Source organism: Jatropha curcas, chromosome 7 (genome assembly GCF_041381405.1).
Source record: "Jatropha curcas cultivar XTBG-Jc1 chromosome 7, XTBG_Jcur_1.0, whole genome shotgun sequence".
In the NCBI taxonomy this organism is placed as follows: Eukaryota; Viridiplantae; Streptophyta; class Magnoliopsida; order Malpighiales; family Euphorbiaceae; genus Jatropha; species Jatropha curcas.
This window is the reverse complement of record NC_143157.1, coordinates 25,398,757-25,425,651: the sequence shown is the minus strand read 5'-3', so window position 1 is coordinate 25,425,651 and position 26,895 is coordinate 25,398,757. Positions and strand designations below refer to the sequence as shown.

The 26,895-nt window shown below is 34.5% G+C and overlaps 7 protein-coding genes across 10 annotated transcripts; 5 read left to right on the top strand and 2 right to left on the bottom strand.

Annotated features, from left to right (window-relative positions):
- Nucleotides 1–1,353: 1,353 nt before the first annotated feature.
- Nucleotides 1,354–4,747, top strand: LOC149495058 (oligopeptide transporter 1-like). The gene is made up of 7 exons (XM_089724551.1): nucleotides 1,354–1,521; nucleotides 1,750–2,195; nucleotides 2,383–2,480; nucleotides 2,591–3,163; nucleotides 3,260–3,527; nucleotides 3,608–3,790; nucleotides 3,874–4,747. Exons 1-7 carry the CDS (start codon nucleotides 1,431–1,433, stop codon nucleotides 4,495–4,497), a joined length of 2,283 nt encoding a protein of 760 aa, XP_089580677.1. The 5' UTR covers nucleotides 1,354–1,430; the 3' UTR covers nucleotides 4,498–4,747.
- Nucleotides 4,748–7,749: 3,002 nt separating this feature from the next.
- On the top strand, nucleotides 7,750–9,568 carry LOC149495057 (uncharacterized). Its single transcript, XM_089724496.1, has 2 exons — nucleotides 7,750–8,914; nucleotides 9,528–9,568. Exons 1-2 carry the CDS (start codon nucleotides 7,750–7,752, stop codon nucleotides 9,566–9,568), a joined length of 1,206 nt encoding a protein of 401 aa, XP_089580622.1.
- A 295-nt stretch (nucleotides 9,569–9,863) lies between these two features.
- LOC105633110 (oligopeptide transporter 1) lies at nucleotides 9,864–12,505 on the top strand. The gene is made up of 5 exons (XM_089724549.1): nucleotides 9,864–10,375; nucleotides 10,486–11,058; nucleotides 11,164–11,431; nucleotides 11,512–11,694; nucleotides 11,774–12,505. The coding sequence occupies exons 1-5, from the start codon at nucleotides 10,263–10,265 to the stop codon at nucleotides 12,392–12,394; spliced, it is 1,758 nt and encodes a 585-aa protein (XP_089580675.1). The 5' UTR covers nucleotides 9,864–10,262; the 3' UTR covers nucleotides 12,395–12,505.
- A 195-nt stretch (nucleotides 12,506–12,700) lies between these two features.
- On the top strand, nucleotides 12,701–16,074 carry LOC105633301 (oligopeptide transporter 1). The gene is made up of 7 exons (XM_020678948.3): nucleotides 12,701–12,972; nucleotides 13,300–13,763; nucleotides 13,899–13,996; nucleotides 14,138–14,710; nucleotides 14,807–15,074; nucleotides 15,155–15,337; nucleotides 15,418–16,074. The coding sequence occupies exons 1-7, from the start codon at nucleotides 12,897–12,899 to the stop codon at nucleotides 16,039–16,041; spliced, it is 2,286 nt and encodes a 761-aa protein (XP_020534607.2). The 5' UTR covers nucleotides 12,701–12,896; the 3' UTR covers nucleotides 16,042–16,074.
- Nucleotides 16,075–16,317: 243 nt separating this feature from the next.
- On the bottom strand, nucleotides 16,318–19,134 carry LOC105633107 (zinc ion binding protein). Of its 4 annotated transcripts, none has more exons than XM_012215644.4 (5): nucleotides 18,725–19,133; nucleotides 18,325–18,520; nucleotides 17,749–18,139; nucleotides 17,501–17,583; nucleotides 16,318–16,708 (listed from the first exon to the last, which is right to left on the bottom strand). In XM_012215644.4, exons 1-5 carry the CDS (start codon nucleotides 18,877–18,879, stop codon nucleotides 16,517–16,519), a joined length of 1,017 nt encoding a protein of 338 aa, XP_012071034.1. In that variant the 5' UTR covers nucleotides 18,880–19,133; the 3' UTR covers nucleotides 16,318–16,516. The 4 variants fall into 4 exon arrangements, with proteins under 4 accessions (XP_012071034.1, XP_012071035.1, XP_012071033.1 ...); XM_012215645.4 differs by having other exon boundaries at nucleotides 17,761–18,139; XM_012215643.4 differs by having other exon boundaries at nucleotides 17,501–18,139; nucleotides 18,725–19,134.
- Nucleotides 19,135–19,429: 295 nt separating this feature from the next.
- Nucleotides 19,430–22,684, top strand: LOC105633105 (isopentenyl-diphosphate delta-isomerase). Its single transcript, XM_012215642.4, has 6 exons — nucleotides 19,430–19,974; nucleotides 20,569–20,914; nucleotides 21,590–21,674; nucleotides 21,889–21,975; nucleotides 22,072–22,314; nucleotides 22,397–22,684. Exons 1-6 carry the CDS (start codon nucleotides 19,829–19,831, stop codon nucleotides 22,471–22,473), a joined length of 984 nt encoding a protein of 327 aa, XP_012071032.1. The 5' UTR covers nucleotides 19,430–19,828; the 3' UTR covers nucleotides 22,474–22,684.
- A 382-nt stretch (nucleotides 22,685–23,066) lies between these two features.
- Nucleotides 23,067–25,239, bottom strand: ZIP11 (zinc transporter 11 precursor). The gene is made up of 2 exons (XM_012215641.4): nucleotides 24,607–25,239; nucleotides 23,067–23,780 (listed from the first exon to the last, which is right to left on the bottom strand). The coding sequence occupies exons 1-2, from the start codon at nucleotides 25,064–25,066 to the stop codon at nucleotides 23,242–23,244; spliced, it is 999 nt and encodes a 332-aa protein (XP_012071031.1). The 5' UTR covers nucleotides 25,067–25,239; the 3' UTR covers nucleotides 23,067–23,241.
- Between the last annotated feature and the right edge of the window lie 1,656 nt (nucleotides 25,240–26,895).

The following is a 26,895-nucleotide window of genomic DNA, read 5'->3' as shown; positions in this document are numbered from 1 at the left end:
AAAATCAATTAAAAAAAAAAAGGATGGTCCATAGCTAATTATAGGCATTGCTCTTAATTAAATTTATCAACATTAAATAAAAATAAAAAGCTTTTAATTAATTAATTAATTAGTTGAATAGTAGTGTTTTTAGGGAAATCTTGATTTAGAATATAATTATATAAATAAAAAACATATTAACATCTATTAATTAATTAAATCTTGACCCTCGAAGCTCGAACACTCCAATCTCCCAATTCTAGATATAAAAGCTTTTTCAGCCTTTGAACGCGATCTCGCATCAAAATCATTTTTTTATTTGAAGAAACTTGGCAAATACATTAAATAAGCAATATATAAAACACTTTTCTTAACATATGAATATAATACAAAATTAAATGTATTAAGAGATTGTTAAATTTAAAAAATAAATTGATTAAAAAGAAAAGATAAATTTGTAATAATCCCATAAAAAAAGGCAATTTGTATTAATGTTTTATCTTTTTTGTATGAAAATAGATTTAAATCTTTATTTATATGAATTGTCATAATTATAATCATATTTAATTTATTTTCTTAACTCAAACTGGATGACTCTTTATTTACTTTTTCCTTTTTTCTTGGGCGGCATACAATATATAAAAATTAATAATTTTTATCTCGAAGGATTAAGATGATACGAGTCTATTCCCTTTTCATTTGATGTATTCAATTTCAGATCTATGTGTAAAGTTCCTTTAAATACTAGGGATAGGACACTTTGCTCTCTCTTGAACTTACTTGGAGCCAACACCTAATGCTTTAATACCAAAATAATAATAATAATAATAATAATAATAATAATAATAATAAATTTCTACCATATATAGGATTTTAATTGTAACGTCTGAAAAAAAAAGGAGGATTTTAATAGTAGTAAAAAATAAAAGAGATTTACCGACTAAATTAGCTGTCATTAACGCGTAAAATAAATAAATAAAAAAAAGAAAATCACGAGCAGAAGATCAAACAATAAATGCTATGCAATAACTATTTCCTTTCAGCCATGATCCCTGAATGGAAACATAGCTTAAAAAAGAAATACACAACCAATTCTGATACCGGATTCCAATGGAATCTGAGGTTTGGATGCAAATTGATTCAAAGAATGTATTTATCTCCTCTCCTGTACCTGCTGGCATGCACATGGACTGTTTCCCAGCAAAGATTAATTGTTATCCGTCTTCTTACCAACTATAGAAAGAAAAAGTTTTTGTCAACTTCCAAATCCGTAAATTAATGCCATTGAAAAAGAGCTGTCAGTTTTTTTTCCTTGAAAAGTGAAAATGGACAGTATATAGCTCATTGCTTCTTCGTAAAGTTAAGTTTTTTCTTGAATTTGCAGACATATTGAATTGAATATTAAGTGATTAAGTGTCGCATCCTTCTCAGAAACATAAGGTGAACAAGAAATGGCAAGCTCCTTCTCCTTGGAGAAGGAAGTTTATCCGTCTCGGTTTTCAGAAAACCATCAATCCGATATCAGGACGGAGATCGCAAAAGGTATCATCTTTCTAAATCATCTCCTTAACTATTTATGCATGTTTAGTTCATAAGGGGTCAAAATGGTTTTCAAGCTGCAAGGCTTTCCTTTTACAATTCTCATTATAATAATCGGATGGATGGCGGGAATTGAACTTACATTTTAAAAGTACAGAAGGATACAATTTATAATTCGAATTAATAATTATAGTTTATTATCATTATTTTCATGTTTTGGTTTTTTCACAGAACATGAAGAATTGAACGACAACCCCATAGAGCAAGTAAGGCTAACGGTTCCAATCACAGATGACCCAACAGAAGCAGCCTTGACATTTAGAACATGGGTTCTTGGAATAACATCATGCGTGCTTCTTGCTTTTGTCAACCAATTCTTTTCATACCGTTCAAATCAGCTCTATGTTGGATCTGTTTCAGCACAAATTGTTGTTCTCCCACTTGGAAAGCTCATGGCTAAAGTACTTCCAACAAAACAGATTAAAATTCCATTGACAAAATGGTCATTTTCATTGAATCCAGGGCCTTTCACTTTGAAAGAACACGTTTTGATTACTATATTTGCAAGTTGTGGAGCAGGTGGTGTTTATGCAGTGAACATTATTACTGCTGTTAAGGCCTTCTACAGAAGGCCTCTCAATCCTGTTGCAGCTATGTTGCTTGTACAAACAACTCAGGCAAGCTTTTCTTTCTTTCTTCTTTTAATGTTCTGCCATAAGACATGGGTTTGTCGCATTAAAGAAAGAAATTCACAAAATAATGGCTGTCAGAAAAAAATCTCAAGGGAAGAAAACTTGAGATGTTATATTTTTCCTGTCATAAAAGGTGTACGTAAAATTGCTGTTTCTTATGTTAAAACTACAGTTGCTCGGGTATGGATGGGCTGGTATTTTCAGAAAATATCTTGTGGATTCACCATACATGTGGTGGCCCTCAAATCTTGTCCAAGTCTCTCTATTCAGGTGCTTTACTCTTCTATGATTCCACCCCCTGATATGGACAATAACCTGTTTGTAAATGTACCTAACAGAGCGACAGTCGCAACTTAAATATGTTGGAATTGGAACTGCAGGGCATTAAATGAAAAGGAGAAGAGGCCAAAAGGAAGACTCACTAGGCTGCAATTCTTTACTATTGTTTTCATATCAAGCTATGCCTATTATATCATTCCAGGCTACCTTTTCCCTTCCTTATCTACAATCTCCTTTATTTGTTGGATATGGAAGGACTCTGTCACTGCGCAACAGATCGGTTCAGGGCAAAATGGGCTTGGTATTGCCTCCTTCGGCCTGGACTGGTCAACTGTTGCTGGGTTCTTGGGGACTCCTCTAGCCGTGCCTTTCTTTGCTATTGCAAACACTCTTGCTGGTTTTTTCTTGGTTCAGTATATAATTGTGCCTATTTCTTACTGGACTAATATGTATGATGCTAAAAAATTCCCCATTTATTCTTCTCACACTTTTGACAGTGACGGTCAGACATACAACATTAGTCGAATTCTGAATCAGAAAAATTTCGACATTAATCTAGATGCTTATAACAATTACAGCAAGCTTTATCTCAGTGTTCTATTTGCATTTGTATACGGATTAAGTTTTGCAGCTCTGATGGCGACTATCTCACATGTTGCACTCTTTGAAGGAAAGTAGGTTCTTTTTTTTCTTTGTTCACTGAAATCTTCTTACAATTCTCCATTTGTTTGGGCTAATTTTTTTCTTTCTAAAACTACTAATTACTCAAGGACAATTTGGAAAATGTGGAGGAAGACTACGAGTGCGCTGAAAGGTCAATTTACTGATGTGCATACAAGATTAATGAAGAAGAACTATGAAGAAGTACCTCAATGGTGGTTTGTGACACTATTGGTTATATCTGTGGCTCTTAGCTTTCTAGCTGTAGAAGGTTTTAATAAACAATTACAACTTCCCTGGTGGGGACTTCTCCTAGCTTGTGGCATTGCTCTTTTTTTCACCCTGCCTATCGGTGTTGTTCAAGCCACAACTAACATGGTACTGTAATGTTATAACACAATTTCGATGTTTCTAGCAAATTGTGCAAAATCTTAAAATCAAATTGTAATGTTTCACAGCAAATGGGGCTAAATGTGATCACAGAATTGATCATCGGAAACATTTATCCCGGGAAGCCTCTTGCAAATGTGGCTTTCAAGACATATGGTTACATCAGCATGTCTCAAGCCCTCTATTTGGTGCAAGATTTCAAATTAGGCCACTATATGAAAATACCTCCGAAATCTATGTTTCTTGTTCAGGTGAATTTTGTACTACAATGATCGATTAACTTAATTGTTTCCTGCTAGTTAATTTACTGCTGATGTATGAATTAATTGTACAGTTAGTTGGAACAATAGTCGGTTCAACTGTCTACTTTGGGGCAGCATGGTGGCTTCTGTCAACTGTTGAAAACATATGTGTCCCAGATTTATTACCAGAGGGAAGTCCATGGACATGCCCGGGCGACGATGTCTTTTACAATGCATCAATCATCTGGGGAGTGATAGGCCCTCTCAGAATGTTTGGGAAGTTAGGTGTCTACTCTAAGATGAGCTGGTTTTTCCTGATAGGCGCACTTGCCCCAGTGCCAGTATGGTTATTGTCTCGCAAATTTCCTGAGAAGAAATGGATAAAGCTTATTCACATGCCTATTTTCTTATCAGCCACATCAGGAATGCCACCAGCTAGAGCTGTGCATTACTGGTCTTGGGGAGCCGTTGGAGTATTCTTCAACTTCTATGTATATAGAAAGTACAAGGGATGGTGGGCCAGACATAACTATATTTTATCAGCTGGTTTAGACGCTGGTGTTGCTTTCATGGGAATAATATTGTTCTTTGCCCTTCAATCTCAGGATATCTATGGTCCTCTGTGGTGGGGTCAGGATGCAAGCGACCACTGTTCGTTGGCAAAATGCCCTACTGCACCTGGGATTGTTGTGGAGGGGTGCCCTGTTTTCCAGTGAGCTGTGAAGAGAAACATATGGAGGACAGGAAAATAGACGCATTTAATTCTGTTGTAAGTTTATACATCTGTATATCTTATATTGGCTTGCCATTGACGTCGAATATCCTACATGAAATAACGGTCGAATTATATAATTTTCTGTAAGTTTGGTGAATTATAAATATCTAGGTAATATGCCTTGTCATTTGTAAATACTTTGTAGATGATGTTGTATGTTGTTTTTGTTTGTTTGGAACGTAATTTTTCTGTCAGAAATTCTCAAACTAAGCCCTCTGCCTCCTTTCATCCGATAGACAAAAATAAAATAGATTTATTGCATCCAATAATTAATAAAATACAACTAAAAGTAACAAGCTTCTTTCTCAATTCCATTTCCCAACTTCCCTTCCATTATAGAGCATCTCTAATTAATTAATGTGGCTGAATGTTTATTATAGAGGTTGAATTTTAAAAATTTCAGTCAATCACTTTAAAACAGTAAATGTCTACATTGTCTAAGAGACCCTTCTACAGATAGATGATATGTTAGACATTTTGACTAACAAATGGATATTAGCGTTGGAGAATATTTTTTAAAAAAATCTTTCAATTTTCTTGACATGTGGGAAGAGTTTTAGTATTTAATCCCCACTAAATGCATCTACATGTAGGGGCAAATATACATGTGGGCGGATTCAATCTCTTAATTGTGATTAAGGTCCAAGCCGGATTGAACGATCTCGATAATAGGGTCCAAAAACAAAATTTTAAATTAAAACCAAAATAAATGATAAATTCCAAAATTTAAGGGATAAAATTAATTCAAGACACCATAAAATTTTCATCCAATCAAATTGCTAAAGGGATATTTTGTGGAGGGGGGGACTGCTGGTGTAAACATAAAATCAACACGAGATCATGCCAATTGGACTACATTTGAACATCAATTAAAAAAAAAAAAAGAGGATGGTCCATAGCTAATTATAGGCATTGCTCTTAATTAAATTCATCAACATTAAATAAAAATAAAAACCTTTTAATTAATTAATTTATTAGTTGAATAGTAGTGTTTTTAGGGAAATCTTGAATTTAGAATATAATTATATAAATAAAAAACATATTAACATCTATTAATTAATTAAATCTTGACCCTCAAAGTTCGAACACACGAATCTTGCAATTCTAGATATAAAAGCTTTTTCACCCTTTGAACGCGATCTCGCATCAAAATCATTTCTTTTATTCGAAGAAACTTGGCAAATACATTAAATAAGCAATATATAAAACACTTTTCTTAACATATGAGTATAATACAAAATTAAATGTATTAAGAGATTGTTAAATTTAAAAAATTAATTAATTAAAAAGAAAAGATAAATTTGTAATAATCCCACAAAAAAGGCAATTTGTATTAATGTTTTTTCTTTTTTGTAAGAAAATAGATTTAAATATTTATTTATACTAATTATCATAATTATAATCATACTTAATTTATTTTCTTAACTCAAACTTGATGACTCTTTATTTATTTTTTCTTTTTTTCTTGGGCGGCATACAATGTATAAAAATTAATAATTTTTATCTCGAAGAACCAAGATGACATAAGTCTATTATCTTTTCATTTGATGCATTCAGTTCGAGATCTACGTGTAAAGTTCCTTTAAACACTAGGGATAGGGCACTTTGCCCTCTCTTGAACTTATTTGGAGCGAACACCTAATGCTGTAATACCCAAAATAATAGTAATAGTAATAACTTTCTACCATATATAGGATTTAAATTGTAACATTTGAAAAAAAAAAAAGACGATTTTAATAGTAGTAAAAAATAAAAGAGATTTACCGACTAAATTAGCTGTCATTAACGCGTAAAATAAAAAAAAAAAAAAAAAAAAGAAAATTTTGAGCAGAAGATCCAACAATAAATGTTATGCGATAACTATTTCCTTTCAGCCATGATCCCTCAATGGAAACATAGCTTAAAAAAGAAATACACAACCAATTCTGATACCGGATTCCAATGAATCTGAGGTTTGGATGCAAATTGATTCAAAGAATGTATTTATCTATCTCCTCTCCTGTACCTGCTGGCATGCACATGGACTGTTTCCCAGCAAAGATTAATTGTTATATCCATAAAAACTAAGCTATGTACTGGCCTTGAAATCCGACTTCTTACCAACTATAGAAAGAAAAAGTTTTTGTCAACTTCCAAATCCGTAAATTAATGCCATTGAAAAAGAGCTGTCAGTTTTTTTTCCTTGAAAAGTGAAAATGGACAGTATATAGCTCATTGCTTCTTCGTAAAGTTAAGTTTTTTCTTGAATTTGCAGACATATTGAATTGAATTTTAAGTGATTAAGTGTTGCATCCTTCTCAGAAACATAAAGTTATATTGTGATTTAAATAAATTGTCAGTAAGTTATTTAAATGACAGCATCTGTAATCTTAACATGGGGAACATTATTTTATTATGTTGTGGAATAGTAAAATAAATAAGGAGTTCAGTAATGAGTTTTTAGTGGAATAATTCATGATTAATTATAATAAGAATATGTTGGTCTACATAGGTTCTTATTATAATTAGTAGCCTGATTTATTTTATTCCTGCGGTCCCTGTAGTGTCCTAATTATTTGGAAAGTTAAGGGTGTATTAAATAATAGATAAATTATTTAGTTTTAAAATAATTGATTTTATTTTAATTAAATAATTTTTTATTTAATTTATTTTATATTAAAAAATATCTTCCTATCGAAGAGAGGTTTTTTAATATAAGATTGGAAAACCCTAAGAATAAAAAACGACGCACGTTATTCTATTCTCTGCCACTCAGAGAGTTCCAAAAGAGAGATAGTTAGGGATTACTGCAGAAGATCGTGGGTGACTCCAAGATCTCTGAAAAGAAGACCGGTGAGCGATTCTGCGCTTCAAGAGGTCAGTTTATTGATTTGTTCGATAATGTTTTTAGTTTGCCTCATATGGTTTCGATAAGGGTTGTTTCCGCTTTATACCCGCTCCCATCAGTATAAATTCTCAATTACATTGAAGTAAAAGATATCTTCTTCCTCTCATATTTTTTAATCTTTTAAATTTGTTTCTGCTGAAACTTTCATTAATTTAGCAAATACATTGTTTCAACAGTGGTATCGAGCCACATGGTCTTTCGGGACCTGCCTTTTAAACATTTAAACCTTTTAAACCAATTTTTTTAAACCGTCTCTCAATCCCTCTTCTCTCAACCTTTTAAAACCAAAACCAGTCACACAAAAGTATGGCCTCCAGTAACCTTTCTATCAACCCTCCTGAAATTTTCACAGGTGAAAACTACCAAATTTGGTCAGTAAAGATGCAATGCTATTTGGAAGCCTTTGATCTTTGGGAAATCGTTACTGAAGACAAACCAATTCCTCCTTTACCCAGAGATCCAACTCTAACCCAAATTAAGCACAATTCAGATGAAAAAGCCAAGCGATCGAAGGCGAAAACACTTATCCAAAATTCTGTTGGTGAAGCTGTTTTTTACAGAATTATGGCTTGTAAAACTGCAAAAGAAGCTTGGGATAGACTGAAACAAGAATATCAAGGCAGTGATAGAACAAAACAAATGCAAGTGTTGAATTTAAAGAGGAGTTTCGAGGCCTTAACCATGCAAGAATATGAAACTCTTGCCAAGTATACTGATAGAATTTCTTTAATTGTCAACAATATTAGGCTACTTGGTGAAGATTTCCCCGACAGTCGAATTGTCGAAAAGGTACTTGTGACCCTTCCTGAGAGGTTTGAGTCAAAAATCTGTTCTCTAGAAGAGTCCAAGGATCTTAATAACATTTCATTGGCTGAATTGATGAGTGCTCTTCAAGCACAGGAGCAGCGAAGACTTTTAAGGCAAGACAACACCATAGAAGGGGCATTTTCTATGCATAAACAGCATGCTGAAAAAAGCAAGAAGAGTTCTAACCAAAAGAACAAAGGCAATAAAGAAGGGTCCAAACAGGAAAAATATCAACCTTGTTCTCATTGTAAAAAAACTACTCATCTTGAAAAATTCTGTTGGTGGAGACCAGACGCAGTATGTGGCAAATGCAAACAACTTGGACATGTTGCCAAGTTCTGCAAATCAAAGAAAGATGTTCAAACCCAACAAGCACAAGTGGCGGATGATGTAGATGTGCTGGAGGAGCAAGCTTTTATGGCTTTCTGTCTTTCCAACGATGAACCGGAGGTACATGAAGAGCGAGCTGTTGTTGCTTCTTGTTTTTCTATTGATGGTGCAGGTGATTTGTGGCTTATTGATAGTGGGTGCACTCATCATTCGTGCAAAGATGATTCTGTATTGAGCACTCTTGATGAAACTTATAAATCTAAAGTGAAGGTGGGTAACGGCCAATATATTAAAGTTGAAGGCAGTGGTTCAGATACTATCCAAACTCAATCAGGTATAAAAACAATTTCTGATGTCTTATATATACCTAAAATCAGCCAAAATCTCTTGAGTATTGGACAGATGTTGGAAAAAGATTATGCTTTTGAATTTAGAAAGCGGAAGTGCACAGTTTTTAATCCTGTAGGAGAAAAAATGTTCTCTGTAACATTCAAAAAAAAGGAGTTTCTTTATCAATTGGGAGGAAACTGATAAGCATGCATTTACTGGCACCATCTTCAGTAAATCAGACTTGTGGCACAAAAAGTTTGGGCATTTCAATCAAAGAAGTTTGTTGGAGATGAAACAAAAAGATTTAATTCTGAAGCAACCAGAATTATGTGTGATAATATCTCTGCTGTTTCGACGGCAAAGAATCCTATTTTTCATAGGCGAACCAAGCACATCAAGATTAAGTTTCATTTTATTAGAGAAGTTCAACAATCTAATGAAGTATTACTTGTTACCTGCTTATCTGAAGAACAATTATCTGACATTTTCACAAAATCCTTACCAAAAGAAAGATTTGAAGCTCTGAGGAAAAATATTGGTGTTTGTCATCAAAATGCCATGGAGGAGTGTTGAAGTGCTGGCATTCTGTTTCATCAAATATTTTTCTGTTTTATCAGTTTTCAATAACACTGCTGGAGTTCCTAATTTCCAGCCTTAGAATCTCAGTTTATTATTTTGTGTTATTTGGATTCCATTATTTGAGGAGAATCTGTCATTTCAACTTGTATAAATTCTCAATTACATTGAAGTAAAAGATATCTTCTTCCTCTCATATTTTTTAATCTTTTAAATTTGTTTCTGCTGAAACTTTCATTAATTTAGCAGATACATTGTTTCAACAATAACATCATGCGTGCTTCTTGCTTTTGTCAACCAATTCTTTTCATACCGTACAAATCAGCTAACTGTAACTGCAGTTGCAGCACAAATTGTAGTTCTTCCACTTGGAAAGTTGATGGCTAGAGTGATTCCCAATAAACAGATTAAAATTCCATTGACAAAATGGTCATTTTCGTTGAATCCAGGGCCTTTCACTTTGAAAGAACACGTTTTGATTACTATATTTGCAAGTTGTGGAGCAGGTGGTGTTTATGCAGTGAACATTATTACTGCTGTTAAGGCCTTCTACAGAAGGCCTCTCAATCCTGTTGCAGCTATGTTGCTTGTACAAACAACTCAGGCAAGCTTTTCTTTCTTTCTTCTTTTAATGTTCTGCCATAAGACATGGGTTTGTCGCATTAAAGAAAGAAATTCACAAAATAATGGCTGTCAGAAAAAAATCTCAAGGGAAGAAAACTTGAGATGTTATATTTTTCCTGTCATAAAAGGTGTACGTAAAATTGCTGTTTCTTATGTTAAAACTACAGTTGCTCGGGTATGGATGGGCTGGTATTTTCAGAAAATATCTTGTGGATTCACCATACATGTGGTGGCCCTCAAATCTTGTCCAAGTCTCTCTACTCAGGTGCTTTACTCTTCTATGATTCCACCCCCTGATATGGACAATAACCTGTTTGTAAATGTACCTAACAGAGCGACAGTCGCAACTTATATATGTTGGAATTGGAACTGCAGGGCATTAAATGAAAAGGAGAAGAGGCCAAAAGCAAGACTCACTAGGCTGCAATTCTTTACTATTGTTTTCATATCAAGCTATGCCTATTATATCATTCCAGGCTACCTTTTCCCTTCCTTATCTACAATCTCCTTTATTTGTTGGATATGGAAGGACTCTGTCACTGCGCAACAGATCGGTTCAGGGCAAAATGGGCTTGGTATTGCCTCCTTCGGCCTGGACTGGTCAACTGTTGCTGGGTTCTTGGGGACTCCTCTAGCCGTGCCTTTCTTTGCTATTGCAAACACTCTTGCTGGTTTTTTCTTGGTTCAGTATATAATTGTGCCTATTTCTTACTGGACTAATATGTATGATGCTAAAAAATTCCCCATTTATTCTTCTCACACTTTTGACAGTGATGGTCAGACATACAACATTAGTCGAATTCTGAATCAGAAAAATTTCGACATTAATCTAGATGCTTATAACAATTACAGCAAGCTTTATCTCAGCATTCTGTTTGCATTCAATTATGGACTCAATTTTGCAGCAGTGGCGGCTACTGTTTCACATGTTGCACTCTTTGAAGGAAAGTAAGTTTTTGGATTTTTTTAAGTTGAACTTTCTCCTCGCCTTTTCTTGTTACAATTCTTTCATTTGGCTAACGATTTTCTTTGTAAAACAATTAATTAACATAGGACAATTTGGACCTCGTGGAAGAAGACTACGGGTGCATTCAAAAATCAATTTACTGATGTGCATACAAGATTAATGAAGAAGAACTATGAAGAAGTCCCTCAATGGTGGTTTGTTACACTTTTGGTTATATCTGTGGCTCTTAGCTTTCTAGCTGTGGAAGGTTTTAATAGGCAATTACAACTTCCCTGGTGGGGACTTCTCCTGGCCTGCAGCATTGCTCTCTTTTTCACCCTGCCTATCGGTGTGGTTCAGGCCACGACAAACATGGTACTGTAATGTTATAACACAATTTAGGTGTTTCTACCAAGTTGTGGTAAGTTCTAATATAAAATTGTAATGTTTCACAGCAAATGGGGCTAAATGTGATCACAGAATTGATCATCGGATACATGTATCCAGGGAAGCCTCTTGCAAATGTGGCTTTCAAGACATATGGTTACATCAGCATGTCTCAAGCCCTCTATTTGGTGCAAGATTTCAAATTAGGCCACTATATGAAAATACCTCCGAAATCTATGTTTCTTGTTCAGGTGAATTTTGTACTACCATGATCGATTAACTTAATTGTTTCCTGCTAGTTTAATGATAATGCATGAATTAATTGTACAGTTAGTTGGAACAATAGTTTCTTCAACTGTCTACTTTGGGACAGCATGGTGGCTTCTGTCAACTGTTGAAAACATATGTCTCCCAGATTTATTACCAGAGGGAAGTCCATGGACATGCCCCGGGGACGATGTCTTTTACAATGCATCAATCATATGGGGAGTGATAGGCCCTCTCAGAATGTTTGGGAAGTTAGGTGTCTACTATAAGATCAGCTGGTTCTTCCTGATAGGCGCACTTGCCCCAGTGCCTGTATGGTTATTGTCTCGCAAATTTCCTGAGAAGAAATGGATAAAGCTTATTCACATGCCTATTTTCTTATCAGCCACATCAGGAATGCCACCAGCTAGGGCTGTCCATTACTGGTCTTGGGGAGCTGTTGGTGTATTCTTCAACTTCTATGTATATAGAAAGTACAAGGCATGGTGGGCCAGACATAACTATATTCTATCAGCTGGTTTAGACGCTGGTGTAGCTTTCATGGGAGTAGTAATCTTCTTTGCCCTTCAATCTCAGGATATCTATGGTCCTCTGTGGTGGGGTCAGGATGCAACTGACCACTGTCCGTTCGCAAAATGCCCTACTGCTCCTGGGATTGCTGTGGAGGGATGCCCTGTTTTCTAGTGACCTACAAAAGAGAAACATAAGTGGAAGGCAGGGAAATAGATGTATTAATCTCTCTTATAATTAAGTGTATCGAATTATTAATAGCAACTATATCTTGTCATCTGTAAATATTTCATCTTTTTTTTTTTCACCGTCTTTTGGTTGTACTTGCTGTGTGGAATCAGAATCCAAGAATCCTTCTAACTTGCCGCAGTTTTAATCGCATTCTTAGCATTCACTTTGTGTTTCTACAAGATAAATAATAAATATTTCTTTCCGGTTATGTAGGCAGAAGTAGAATCTTGTTAGGTTAAGTATGGGTAAACTAGATAAAATTTGGTCAGGAAAGCAGGCAAAATTCATTAGGATAGAATTAGGACCTCAATGTTTCAGAGTTCTTGTCAAATTCTAAGTCTTCGAGAAAAACTTTAAAATAGAACCATTATATAATTGTTGTATTGTGCACTTTGTTGTTTAGTTTTCTACGAATTTTCTGAGTGAGACGGCATTTGGCAAAGATATGGCAGCCACCATAGAGGATGCAATCCCTCAATCTAAGCTTCCATATGATCATCAACACAATGTCGACATTGCAGGTATTAGCCTCCCTATACCAAATCCTTAATTCTTTTATTATTATTATTTATTATTATTATTTTATGTTTGAATTTTTATATTTTAATTGGTTATAATTAAAAATATATACAAACAAATGATAAATATAGATAATTTTCCTTGTTTCGGGATATAGTAATCTAGCAACTTTTTTTAATTTTCTCTACTATTTATTATTTATTTTTATGTTCTAGAATATGAAAATAGTTTTTTATTTTTTATTTTTTGACAAAATCTATTTTAGTTTGCAGTTTATACTAAATTTGCTGAAATAAATTTCACCTCATGGTGATTGGTTGTTGCTGCAGGTGTTGCTTTAGGCGATAAGGAAGAAGAAGTTAATGACAATCCAATCGAACAAGTAAGACTAACAGTTCCAATCAGAGATGATCCTACAGAACCAGCATTGACGTTCAGAACATGGGTTCTTGGGATAATGTCGTGTGTGCTTCTTGCATTTGTGAATCAATTCTTTTCATATCGTTCAAATCCGCTAGGTGTTTCTGCAGTTTCAGCACAAATTATTGCTCTTCCACTAGGAAAGTTGATGGCCAAAGTACTTCCAACAAAACAGATTAAAATTCCATTGACAAAATGGTCATTTTCATTGAATCCAGGGCCTTTCACTTTGAAAGAACATGTTTTGATTACCATATTTGCAAGTTGCGGAGCAAGTGGTGTTTATGCAGTGAACATTCTTACTGCTGTTAAGGCCTTCTACAGAAGGCCTATCCATCCTGTTGCAGCTATGTTGCTTGTACAAACAACTCAGGCAAAATTTTCTTTCCTTCTCCTTTTAGTCTTTTGTCTCACAAATCAGAATAGAAAGAAACTTTAAAGTATATTGCTTTATTGTTAAAGAAAGTGTATTTAAATCAAATTGTTGGTTCTTATGTTAAAATTACAGTTGCTTGGGTATGGATGGGCAGGTATTTTCAGAAAAATACTTGTGGATTCACCATACATGTGGTGGCCCTCAAATCTTGTCCAAGTCTCTCTATTCAGGTACTTTTCTCTTCTATGATTCTATCCCCTGCAATGGACAATAACCTGTTTCTAAATATGCCTGATTCTATCCCCTGAATGGACAATAACCTGTTTCTAAATATACTTGATTCTATCCCCTGATTGGAATTGGAACTGCAGGGCATTAAATGACAAGGAGAAGAGGCCAAAAGGAAGACTTACTAGGCTACAATTCTTTACTATCGTTTTCATAGCAAGCTATGCATACTATATCATTCCAGGCTACCTTTTCCCTTCCATATCTACAATCTCCTTCATTTGTTGGATATGGAAGGACTCTGTCACTGCTCAACAGATTGGTTCAGGGCGAAAAGGGCTCGGTATTGTCTCCTTTGGCCTTGACTGGTCAACTGTTGCTTCCTTCTTGGGGACTCCTCTGGCCATGCCTTTGTTTGCAATTGCAAACACTCTTGCTGGTTTTTTCGTGGTTCAGTATATAATTGTGCCTAGTTTATATTGGAGTAATACATATGATGCTAAAAAATTCCCCATTTTTTCCTCTCGTACATTTGACAACGCTGGTCAGATATACAATATTACTCGAATTCTGAATCAGAAAAATTTCGACGTTAATCTAGATGCTTATAACAATTACAGCAAGCTTTATCTCAGTGTTCTATTTGCAATCAATTATGGACTCAGTTTTGCATCTCTGACGGCTACTATTTCACATGTCCTACTTTTCGAAGGAAAGTAAGTTTTTTTAGTCAAACTTCCTCTTTAGATTTCCTGTTACAATCCTTTCCTTGGGCTAACTATTTTCTTTATAAAAACAATGAATCAACATAGGACAATTTGGAATATGTGGAGGAAGACTGCTGGTGCATTGAAAGATCAATTTACTGATGTGCATACAAGATTAATGAAGAAGAACTATGAAGAAGTCCCTCAATGGTGGTTTGTGACAATCTTGGTTATATCTGTGGCTCTAAGCCTTTTAGCAGTAGAAGGTTTTAATAAACAATTACAACTTCCATGGTGGGGGCTTCTCCTAGCTTGTGGGATTGCTCTTTTTTTCACCCTGCCTATTGGTGTTGTTCAGGCCACAACAAACATGGTACTGTAATTTCATAACACAATTTAAATATTTCTAGCAAATTGTGCTAAATCCTAATATAAAATTGTAATGTTTGACAGCAAATGGGGCTAAATGTGATCACAGAATTGATTATCGGATATATATATCCCGGGAAGCCTCTTGCAAATGTGACTTTCAAGACATATGGTTACATCAGCATGAGTCAAGCCCTGACCTTTGTGCAAGATTTCAAGTTAGGACATTATATGAAAATACCTCCGAAATCAATGTTTCTTGTTCAGGTAAATTTTGTAATGCATCAATCAATTAACTTATTTGTTCTCCTACTAGTTTAATTCCAATGTATGAAATAATTGTACAGTTAGTTGGAACAATAGTTGGTTCAACTGTCTACTTTGCGACGGCATGGTGGCTTCTGTCAACTGTTGAAAACATATGTCTCCCAGATTTATTACCAGATGGAAGTCCATGGACATGCCCCGGCGACGATGTCTTTTACAATGCATCAATCATATGGGGAGTGATAGGCCCTCTCAGAATGTTTGGGAAGTTAGGTGTCTACTCTCAGTTGAATTGGTTCTTCCTGATAGGTGCGGTTGCCCCAATTCCAGTATGGTTATTGACTCGCAAATTTCCTGAGAAGAAATGGATAAAGCTTATTCATATGCCTATTTTCTTATCAGCCACAATAAGTATGCCACCAGCTGGACCTGTGCATTACTGGTCTTGGGGAGCTGTTGGATTATTCTTTAACTTTTATGTATACAGAAAGTACAAGAGATGGTGGGCAAGGCATAACTATATTTTATCAGCTGGTTTAGATGCTGGTATTGCTTTCATGGGAATAGTAATCTTCTTTGCCCTTCAATCTCAGAACATCTATGGTCCTCAGTGGTGGGGTCTGGATGGAACTGACCACTGTCCCTTGGCAAAATGCCCTACTGCTCCTGGAATTGTTGCTAAGGGATGCCCTGTTGTCCAGTAACTAACTTGCTTGAGGAAAAATAGTTCTAATTTATTCATCCCTTTTTGGCTTTAGGTAGGCTCTTTCTTTAGTTAATTCATGGTTTAATTTACAGTTAAATATTAATTATGTAAACTTGCTCTCTTTTTTCCCATGAAAAATTTAATATATAATTTACCTTTTCAATTAATTATTCATTGTATCTTTTGGAGGATAATTTTACTCCAATTCCAAGCTCATGATCCATCCCACCTCATCAATCCCTTCAGTTTAGACTTGCAAAATAAGAATAAATCGGGACAAAATTACCTTTTGGGAATTCAGAAAAATGGAGAGAGAATTACACAAATGTATACTTTGTCAATCTGACGAAATAGTGCTGATCTTTTCATTAAACAAAACAGAGTTATGTGGCATTGCCAAAAATTGATCATTCATCAGAATGATCAATTGATTGGGATAGTAGTTCACAGACCATCTGCTTAGATTGTACCTCTCAAGTGCCAAGATTGGGTGCCGGAGTTGACACTGGTGGACCATATGAATATCTCCACTGGCTACAAGCTGAGCATTTCTCTAACTTAATACTGTTCTCCAAAGTACAAAATTTGCAGGACCATGTTTTATACTTGGTACTTGCATCTTTGGGCTTTTCTGTGCAACAAAGCTCACAAACTGGGGCTAACGGCTGCATCGACCCAGCATTATTCACGTGCAAAACATTCTTGTTAGTTCCTTTAAGAAGTACCACTCAAAGGAAGAAGAGATATATTCACTTGCAACGTAGAAACAGAATGAGCATGGAGTGGAAAATGCAGAGGCAGAGAGAGCAAGGAAAGGGAACAGAAAGATTTTATTTCTTTTTTAGAGAAAAAAAAGGGTAAAAACAACCTCAATACATTATTTGTATTTTAGACTTCAGCATGCTATGCATTCAATGAATATACAGAGTGTTAAAGAGTAAAATGTTCATAAGAAGGAATCCAATAATGGTTTCTCGGGGCCCATTAGTTTATTGTAACATCTATATAGAAAGGAAGCATGGGAAAAGGAGAATAGATGTGTATGTGTGTCTTAAGATGACGTTTACTATGATTAAATGAGAATAATCTTAGTATGTATAATAAGAAAATCTCTAATTATAATGTTTAGCATAAAGCTCTCTTCCCATTTCAAGGAAAATCTCCGGTGCCTCTAAACAGAAGACAAGAAACTTTAATTCTAAGCAGAATAAATGCCAAGTGTAAACGTCTTCAAAAACCAAACAATTCAAATCTTTACATACCCAAAGTCAAAAGAAACATACTATAAGTAGCAGATAGAGTAACCACAGAAGTTAAAACGCCATGTATGTTCAAGCTTTATAGTATGTATAATGCACTGTGACATCAAATGCACCCATCATATATTCCAATGAAAATATAGCCACAAAATAATGAAAAAAAAAAGATGACATTTTAACCCATACTCAATTACTTACTGGATTCAATAATGTGCAGGCTCTGCATTCCCACATTGCATGTTCCTCCGGATTATGAGTCATATCATGAGTAGGAATGGACCCTAGAGATGAACCACCAGTTAAATCCACAAAACTAGAATCACAAGATGAATTCTTAAACGAGTTACAAGCTCTCTTTTTAGGGTTGGTGCCATGGACAAAAATTGATCCAGACAGTGAAACATCTGTAGATAAATCTATGATACTACTGTTATTTGGTTCAAGACCTCTTTTTTTACCATTATCTGGCCTTGAGCTTCCTGCAGTTTGCCACTTATTATCAAGGTTTTCGGCCATATATGTGCTACATTCTCCATCCTCATAAACCTCAGCAGATTGAGAACCACACCATATCTCATCCTGCAACCTCCTTTCAGCAGCCATCGCTGCAGCTTGTATTGGACTGAGTGCAACCATAATGGTGCTATCACCACCAAGCCGTTGGGGTCCAGATGGTAGAATAGTTCCCATTTTTGCTCTTTTTTCTGCAGCAGCTAAGGCAGTTTTATGTAGAGAAGAAAGAGGAGGCTGGCGGGAAAACCCACCCAAACGCCTCCCTGGAAGATCAAATCCCTCGCCCGTGCCACTTATTCGCTTGGAAAGCAGCTCCTCGCATTCCTGTTAAGAGCAGCAAAAGTTTAAAAAAAAAAAATGAACAAAGCAAAAAGAGCACATGGATTGCCCTAATCTGATAAATTATAACTTAAAAACAATAATAATCAAATAATTAGTACCAGTTCTACAAGCATCATAACACAACATTAGTGTATGATTGAATAAATTCAGGGCAAAACATATAGCACCTTTCTCAACTCATCCCAAAGCTTATAGAAATTGGCATTGTGAGGACCGTGAACATTGTGGCATAGTTCATGAAGCATAGTATCCAGGACCTGATCAAATGGAAAGAAGTCCCAATCTCTGTTTGGCCTACGAAGCCTCAATTTCACCTGCACTCCACCTCCTACGTTCAGCCCCAGAAGAGCTGGGTTATTTGGACTGCAGTTCCATTTCCATGCATATTTCACCAATCAAATTTGAAGTTGGAACAACATAAATAGTTCACATTGAAAAAACAAACCAAATCAATAATTAAGCTTAAAGTAAAAGTTCATGCTTTCGTCAATCAAATTTAAATAATAGAAAAGCAACGAACTTCATGATTCAATAACCCAAAAATAAAAAAAATAAAAAGTGAAGTACCAGAATTCGGAGAGGACCTTGACACGCCATTTGTGTTTACGCATAATGGGTTGGACTTGTTTGGCTATTTTCTCAAGCATCTTCTTGGCTTCTTCTTCTCCTGGTTTCTTTAGGGCTTTGATTTCCCATACTTTGTGCAAATCTCCCAAATTCATCTCCTCTTTTCCCCGAAGAATCAAAACCCTAAAAAAACCCCCCGAGAATTTGATAACTATGTAAATTGGCTAATTGAGATCGTAGTGGTTGAATTCTGAAATTTCATTTGCAATGTGATTTTGTGAAATAAGAAACAAGTGAGCGAGAGAAACGAAGTTTCTAGTTTGTCATACTGTTTGGAAACGAGGATTGGTAGGGTCGCACCGTAGGGTTTGTTTTTTTTTTTTTTTTTTTTTTCACTCACTGACTCACTCAGAGAATAAATAAAGATACAAACAAACAGAGAACAGAGATAATAGAAATGGCAATTTTTATTATTCACACTCTCATAACCTGTGTCATGGTTTAATTTACATATTGATTAGTTAAATTTATTTATTTTTTCCAATATACCCTTATATTAATATTTATAAAATTATTTTTGAAATTAATTAAATAAAATTGTAATGAAAGATTAAATATTGATGTGATTATATTAAGACTTAATTAATAATAATAGAATAATTTAAAAGAACTATATGTATATTAAAATGAAAAATTATAACCACATTATTTCACCCCACAAAAGGAAACCAAAAGTTGTTTGGATTTACAAAGTTTCCGAACAGAACTCGAACAAAATCAAAGGGGCGGCTCAGGTCTATAATATGACCCTTCATTTAACTAATTAGTACAACAATTGATCCAGGAACCCTTCTACAGTTCTTTCTAACCGATAATCTCTGCAATAAAAATCCAGTCTTTTTGGTGTCTCAAATCTTATCCTTAAACAAATCAACCCACTGTTACTTTTCCCGAGAAAAATTACTTAGCTGTAGAGAGCATATTGAAGTATCCATCTTTCAATTGTTTTTTGTATTTCTTTTCTTTCTTTCTTTCTTTTTATGATTAGATTGTAGCCGGAGAGTTTCTGTTCTGTCTTTTCGATTTGTTTTAGAGCAAATAGTAATGGCGGGTGTGGCAATAATATTAGATCTATTGAGGAAAAATCCCAACTTTTGTTCACCCCAGTTCTGCGCCTCAGCGACTGTCTCCGCCGCAGCTGCCTCTATCGCAGCTGCCAGTACACCTTTTGCTTCTAGGTTCTTATTCGGGTATCTTCTCTTTCCTTGCTCCATATAATATAATGTGTTTGTATATAATTTTATTTGGTATGCTTGATACGGATTGAGCATGTACATATTGAATTGATTAGGATAATTGGTTATCTAGCTTGATTGCTCATAATCTCACTAGCTGAACTACGGCTTTGATTAATATGTTGTAACATGTGGGTACTGGATTTTGAATATATTTTGCAATCTCAGCTTTTGCTGGTCAGTCTTTTATTTTGATTCTATTTTATCTATTGTTTTTCAGAATTTGGTGACCAGTCTTTGAGATGATTATTTTCATTGCTCATTTTCTGACCTAGATACTGTAGATTGTATTATCTGCTAGGGTCCTAAACAACGCATATGAATTTTTTCTTTATTAGAAAAGGAATGTCCATGACTGAGTTTACTTCCTAAATTATGTCAGCTATCTTTCCTTTTGGTTTATCTAGTTCCCAGAAGCATAGTAGGATATGATATTCTCGAGTCTGAAACTTTCAGAAACTGTGTGATGGTTTTTACCATCTTTTTTCATTTCATTCTAGATTGACTTAAGGCCTGATTGTAAATTGACTCTCTTTACTGCGTCGACAGGTTTTCTGGGGCCCAAGTTGCTCATTGCGATGCTGGTGCAGTATTGTCTGATATTGACATTTCAAATATACGAAAAGCGTCCAGTAATATTTTTCAACATGATTCACTCAAATACACAACCAAGGAGTACTACATAGAGTTAAAACCTCTCTTATCAGCTTTTGAATGGAAGCAACTAGCCATGACATCCTTGAGGTCATTTTTGCTATTCTACTTGCCTCTTCTGGAGCCTGCTTCAATTACAGAAGAGGATGATGATGACTTTCTGCAGGATGCTCATGAAGATGACCGCAAAGTAGACTTGGTTGTACCCTTCCAAAAATCAGTGAAGCAAATTGTTCGTGAGGTGAGTTCTATTGGCTACTTCTCAATTTCATGAGATTTTTTTGCAATTTTTAGATTTCTAATAAATCTCAATCAACATGTCCTCTGTAATTGGTATTTACATTGGTGTAATTGCCAAACAGGGTGGTGGTTACAGCAACTAATATATCATTGGATTCACAGAAAAATTCTCTTGGAGTTTTGAGTGTAGTAATATCGGGACATAGAATTGTGATCATCATATTAGGCGAGACATGGTCTAATTTTTCCCTATTATGAACAATTGATCTTTTTGATTGGTGGCATTTGCCTTACTATATCTGAATTTATTTTCTTTGGTGTTATTTTAATATGAACCTTTTCTTGATGAAGATATACTGCCTTTTTGGTAAATAATGGTGTTTTTATTTTGTTTGCATCTTAATTTCTAACACTTATAATCCTTGTGTGTTTCTGTGGCTCTTTCTGGCTTCAGTACATCCAAGTTTGTAACCGTTGGTTGTCACTTATCAGCCTGATTTTGCTTTCTCAATGTTCAGATTATTAATTTGAGATGTTGATATTATTTTGCACCCACCTTTACCAAACAATTAATCAATGAATCGGTTTTATGGAAGTTTAGTTCTTTTACTAGTTTGTTACGGTATTTGAAGTATTCAAGGAGAAATTAACTGAATTGTGTCATTTTCCTTCGCAGACTACAGTTGTAACCACAAGACGGGTTCTAGAAAGACTTGCTGTGCATTATTGTTCCCAGCGGATGGCTTGGAAACTTCTAAAAGGTATGCTCCAGTAACATAATCAATGTGAAATTTTAGAAGACACTTTCACAAATATACTCACTATGATATTTTATTACTTCACCTAATTGTGAGCACAAGCAATTAAATATCAATTGTCCGGGTTTTTCTTGAGAACAGTAATTCTAACTTTAGAATCTACCAGTTTTTTAACTTGAGCTTATTAGCATCTAATGGTTGGGGCCACTTTTTACAGATGTTCCAAAATCAGCTGTGCGTAAAGCTGAAAGGGGAATGCCTACTATTCTATACTTGTTCAGGGTTAGCAGGACAACTTTTAGAGGTCACAAATTCTATCCCTTGTATTCGATTTGATCGTGTTTTCAGCTAACTTCTGTGCTTCTGGCTTACTTTGCTCCATTTCTGTATGTTTAAGCAGGTCACTTTTTAGGAGTTGCTGCATCATGGCTCGTACAAGTTGGAATTGAAATTTATCGATTCTTTTCTCAGCTAGCAATTACCGAAGAAGAAAATGATAAGGTTGATAAACCGGAACAAGCTATCATTCTCGGTAAGAAGATCTGTGGTGTTACTCTGAGGTGTGGTGCATCACTAGTTTTTGCTTCCATTGGGGCAGGGATTGGCGCAACCCTAATTCGTCCTTCAGTAGGCCAATGGATTGGTAAGCTTTGCTGGACATTTTGTTCTCTTGCTAAACGTCTTGTGATCTCTTGACCTAATATTTGGATTTTTTTTTTCTTCAGGCTGTGCTGTTGGGGATTTAGCCGGGCCAATAGTTGTTTCATTTTGTCTTGAAAAAGCTCTTCATACCGACCTTTAGAGCAGTTGCAATATATATCATTTGATGTGCTTCTTGGACCTGCTTCTAACTTGATTGGCTTTTCAAAAAATTTTCCACTACTTGATGATACGATTCTGCAATTTCAGAGACTTCCAATTGACAAAAAATGTCTTGGAAGGCACATAATGCAGGTCTTGTAGCCAGGATGTTTCATAAAGCTGTTGATTAGAATCATTCGAGACTATTGTTACTATCTGCTCATAAATTTTTACTTTCTTTTTTTTTTTTTTTTTTTTTTTTTTTTTTTTTTTTGAGATGATGTTGAGATCATTTTCATTTAAAGAATGAAATATCTAATTTAACTTCAGATTTTCTATTTTGTGATGTTGCTATTCAAGAAAAGCACACCCCTTCCGTTTTATGCTAATAGTAACATTTTTAACATTTTATTTTCCCGTTAGAGTGGTATTTTCATTTTATTTTTAGATAGGTGTGTAGTTAAAATTTTATATAATTACAATTAAAATAATGATTAAAAAAATAAATGTAAGTATAAAAATAAATTAAATCAAATAAAAATACGTAAAATTGAAAAAATATACTTTCAAAATTCTAAATAACCACTTCAGAGGGAACAAAATAAAATTCTTTTGTTAAAGTGGAACCACGGAGAGTTCACAATAAACCATTTCCTCTTTACTAGCAAACTAGTAGAATGATATCACAGTTTTCTAAGCTTTATATCTAGAGACCAACTGTAAGACCTACTTCTCCAAAATCAAGCAAACAATCTCTCTGCATTTTTCATCAGGTGTCCCATATCATAACAACAGCAATTACACCAATTCCTAATAAAACTGCCACCAACCTAAAGAATGGTGTGTCAACTGAAACAGCATTTAGGGGCTTATATCCTTTGGATAGCAGATGATTTATAGCTACATAAATAAACACTCCACAAGCCAGTCCCATAGATATGGCAAAAATCCAGTCTGCAACTCTACCTTGAGTTGTTGCATCTATAACAATCCCAATAGCCACCCCAACTGGACTTGATATGGCAAATGCAAAAGCATAGGCGACACACGATAAAAGGGGGCGATCAGGTATCATCCGAAGAAGAGCTATTCCCATTGCAATTGCTGCAAATAATTTGTGCAGACTTATTGTCCATAATGCTTTCCAAGCATCAGCTTTTGTCTCTGCAACTCCTATCGCAATCCCCTCGAAGATTGAATGGAAACACAAAGCTACTATAAGCAAAATGCTGTCACCAAATGAACTAACAGTTGCAAAATGTGAATGTGAAGTTTCTTGTTGATTTGTTTTTCCACGCTGAACATTATCTGCAGAGAAGAAAAGCACAAGGTATTAGGAAATTCAGAGGAGCCATTATAACATCAATCTCATTATAGTTGGTTGGTGAAGGATATGGATCAAAAGAATTAATGGAGAACAGTTAGTTCATGACTGACTTTTATATTGGTGCTAAGTTTCAACAAAGTGTCATCTTCAAATTACTAATTATAAGAAAAGTCAGTTTTCTTGGATTTTTAGTTCAAACCAAAAATTCCTGTTCCACACAAATCAACAGGAAAACACAACTGTCCCGTGATAATTTGATATGTACCAAAATAAATTTTGCATTTTTTTTTATAAAAAAAATGGTAATAACAAATTTGTTTTCTTCAGAATACTCTTTAAATAAATTCACCATAGTTTTTGTGTCACTTTCTGCTAAAATTATGACAAGTGTAAAATTAATAAATTAATATAAAAAAATTTGATTCAAAATCACTTTTTTTTAATCTCCATATGAAAAATCAAACTAAATTATAATTTTGAGGCGGAGAGATTATATTTTTTCACCAACAATACAAGAAATTTTTTAATTAGAAAATGAAAATTTAAGGGCTTGTCAGCTTTTAGCTAAAATATTAAAAAAAAAAAACAATCTTTTTTAGTAATAGACCACAAATTTTGCAATTTAATTTTTGTACGCAGATTTTTCATTAGTGCCATACATGTTAGAAGTACTAAATCAAACACCTAAATTAAAAATCAATCAAGATAAAATTATTTAATTACCAAATCATTTTACATGAAACAGAACAGAACTAGTCTAAAGAATGCCAAAAACAGAACAGAACTCAAATAAATTTAAAAACTGACCTTGAAGCTCTAAATCACCATTAACCTCATTGCTTCCCTTCCCATAAACATAAGAAATAACACAGTCAGCAAGCATAGTGATCAAATAGCCAGCACTAGCCAACATAAAAGCAAAAGGGTATTCTTTACTAGTCAAATCCCCAAAAGTCTCATTTGCATCACTTAAAAAATGCATCAGAGCAGTCCCCAGAAACACCCCACCGGCAAACTGAGTACCCAAAACCAAGAACCCTTCATTCCACTTCATAAAGTATGGTGAAACTCCAGCAACCAAAGTCCCTATAAATATCAAAATCAAACACCATATTTTCACTAAAATTAAGGGCTTGGCCCGTAGATTGACCGGAGCATCACTACCAGAATCGGCATCTGCATCGTCTTCATGGCCGCTGCCTCCGTGAGCGGTGGCGAGGAGGAGTGTAGACAGGAAAAGGGAAAGAAAGAAGAGAAAACGAGACATGGGTATCAGAAGAAACTGAGTTGGAAAGAGAATCCAACGTGGAAATGGGGTTTCCCTCCCATCTATAGAGATGCAAAATGCATATATAGACGAGGAAGAAAGAGAAGTTTTTGTCGTGTTTTTGTACTGCAAAAAGAAATAAGGAGAAAGAGAATTGTACTGAAAGGAAGGGGACAGAGAAAAATTAGTACAAACAGACAGGTCATCGTTAGTTATTCACTCCATGGTCCTCGAAAATTTGATAAGCTTAAAGATTTCCAATTTCCAACTGCCATGACAACAAGAAATTAAAAAAAAAGTTACTTGCATGTCAAATTACATAAATCACAGTACCATCGTTCAAGACTCTGCTGCCTGGTAGCCACAGCCCACTGGGCCGCGTTAGACCGGGCTTTATTATCATGGGCCGAGGACCTGTAATGCTACGATCCTACCGGAATGGGACAGCATCTCCCGTCATTACTCAATACTCGGAGATCGGTGAAGACGTCTTAAATCGGAACGTTAGTCCTTTTTTGGTAAAAAAAAAAAAAATCATTTAAGATTTTAGTCGTGCACTAACCTAATAATTTTTAAAGTTTGATTTTTATATGTAAAATAATAATTTAATATATATTTACATAATGTTAGGAATGATAATTTTCACATTTTTAAACTTTTCGGTAAATTTTTAATCCATTCAATGCTACTAGTTAAAGTATTTTGCGAGTCAAGTTAAAGGGTTTTCAATAATTCTAATATTTTAGAGATTCTATTAGTTAAATAAAAGTTGAAGGTTTTATAAAAAATTTTTATAAAAAATATAAAGATAAATTTATATGTTTTTCAGGGAAATATTAAATAATAAAGTGAAGTTATTTCTATAGCATAAAAATTAGTAACAGTGAATTTATTATTTTCGATCAAAATAATGAATTTTGTTATCTGAAAGTTCAATAATGATAATATAATAGACATCTTTTTTCAATCCCCAGTGAGAACAAAGAAGGTTTCAAGAAGTTTCCATCAGTAGCCAATCATAGAGAAGATTTTTTGATTTTTTTTTCATTAGAAGAAAAGTTAAATATTGTAAATTGCTAAATTATTTATTTATTTATTTTGCTGTGCCATTACCATATATTGGCCAATTTTAAGCTTGATGGAAGTTCCTTTTATCTTTTTCTCTTTTTTTTTTTAAAAAAAAAAATATAAATTAAGAAGAAGACAAACAACGATTGTCCAATTCTGCAGGCCTGCATCAACTGAAGAGACGTTGAGAATCTTTTCTCTCTCATTTCTTTATAATTGTCTTTCGTGTGGTTCAAAAATTATTTTATTCAAAATAAAAAAAGATAATTGATAAATATTAAAAATAATAATTACAATTATTGAATTTATGAGAACTGTGATTAATTACAGTTGCTATTACATCAAATAATAAATCTTCACTAATTTATTTAAATTAATCTAAGGTAATTATATTTTTAATAGGAACCTAAAACAATATTTTTAAAGGTAAAATAGAGGAAGAAATAAATAATTGAAGAAAATAATAAAAAGTACTATTATTTTATTTGATTTGGGAGAGAAAGGAAGGACCACTGGTTGGTATCTAACATCATGTGTGAAAAATAAAATTAAAGGTGGATCCATATTACACACTTCAGAGTTCAGATTAGCGTTACCGTCAAGCAAGTTGGCGTAGTGGAGGCTTCGTATTTAACACTCCAATAGTCCAATTCCACGGATTTGGAGTTAGGGACAACGACGCTCCGGCTAATCAACGCAACTAGGCCGAAGAGTCTCCCCACCAGATGACTCTATCAACTATTAGTCTTCGCTTTGTCTTT

Excerpts from the sequence above, each read along its gene's own strand:
- LOC105633107 (XM_012215643.4), bottom strand. The coding sequence starts at position 18,879 with ATGAATTTGGGAGATTTGCACAAAGTATGGGAAATCAAAGCCCTAAAG. Across the intron at positions 18,521-18,724 it reads AAGGTCCTCTCCGAATTCTG|TCCAAATAACCCAGCTCTTC; the intron begins GTACTTCACTTT and ends ATGGAACTGCAG. Across the intron at positions 16,709-17,500 it reads CCTGCACATTATTGAATCCA|CCGTTAGCCCCAGTTTGTGA; the intron begins GTAAGTAATTGA and ends GGGTCGATGCAG.
- ZIP11 (XM_012215641.4), bottom strand. The coding sequence starts at position 25,066 with ATGTCTCGTTTTCTCTTCTTTCTTTCCCTTTTCCTGTCTACACTCCTC. Across the intron at positions 23,781-24,606 it reads TGGTGATTTAGAGCTTCAAG|ATAATGTTCAGCGTGGAAAA; the intron begins GTCAGTTTTTAA and ends TCTTCTCTGCAG.
- LOC105633110 (XM_089724549.1), top strand. The coding sequence starts at position 10,263 with ATGTTAAAACTACAGTTGCTCGGGTATGGATGGGCTGGTATTTTCAGA. Across the intron at positions 10,376-10,485 it reads GTCCAAGTCTCTCTACTCAG|GGCATTAAATGAAAAGGAGA; the intron begins GTGCTTTACTCT and ends TTGGAACTGCAG. Across the intron at positions 11,059-11,163 it reads GTTGCACTCTTTGAAGGAAA|GACAATTTGGACCTCGTGGA; the intron begins GTAAGTTTTTGG and ends TAATTAACATAG.
- LOC149495058 (XM_089724551.1), top strand. The coding sequence starts at position 1,431 with ATGGCAAGCTCCTTCTCCTTGGAGAAGGAAGTTTATCCGTCTCGGTTT. Across the intron at positions 3,164-3,259 it reads GTTGCACTCTTTGAAGGAAA|GACAATTTGGAAAATGTGGA; the intron begins GTAGGTTCTTTT and ends TAATTACTCAAG. Across the intron at positions 3,528-3,607 it reads TTCAAGCCACAACTAACATG|CAAATGGGGCTAAATGTGAT; the intron begins GTACTGTAATGT and ends AATGTTTCACAG.
- LOC149495057 (XM_089724496.1), top strand. The coding sequence starts at position 7,750 with ATGGCCTCCAGTAACCTTTCTATCAACCCTCCTGAAATTTTCACAGGT. Across the intron at positions 8,915-9,527 it reads TACTATCCAAACTCAATCAG|TTTTCAATAACACTGCTGGA; the intron begins GTATAAAAACAA and ends CTGTTTTATCAG.
- LOC105633301 (XM_020678948.3), top strand. The coding sequence starts at position 12,897 with ATGGCAGCCACCATAGAGGATGCAATCCCTCAATCTAAGCTTCCATAT. Across the intron at positions 12,973-13,299 it reads ACACAATGTCGACATTGCAG|GTGTTGCTTTAGGCGATAAG; the intron begins GTATTAGCCTCC and ends TTGTTGCTGCAG. Across the intron at positions 14,711-14,806 it reads GTCCTACTTTTCGAAGGAAA|GACAATTTGGAATATGTGGA; the intron begins GTAAGTTTTTTT and ends GAATCAACATAG.
- LOC105633105 (XM_012215642.4), top strand. The coding sequence starts at position 19,829 with ATGGCGGGTGTGGCAATAATATTAGATCTATTGAGGAAAAATCCCAAC. Across the intron at positions 21,675-21,888 it reads GGCTTGGAAACTTCTAAAAG|ATGTTCCAAAATCAGCTGTG; the intron begins GTATGCTCCAGT and ends CACTTTTTACAG. Across the intron at positions 22,315-22,396 it reads TTCAGTAGGCCAATGGATTG|GCTGTGCTGTTGGGGATTTA; the intron begins GTAAGCTTTGCT and ends TTTTTTCTTCAG.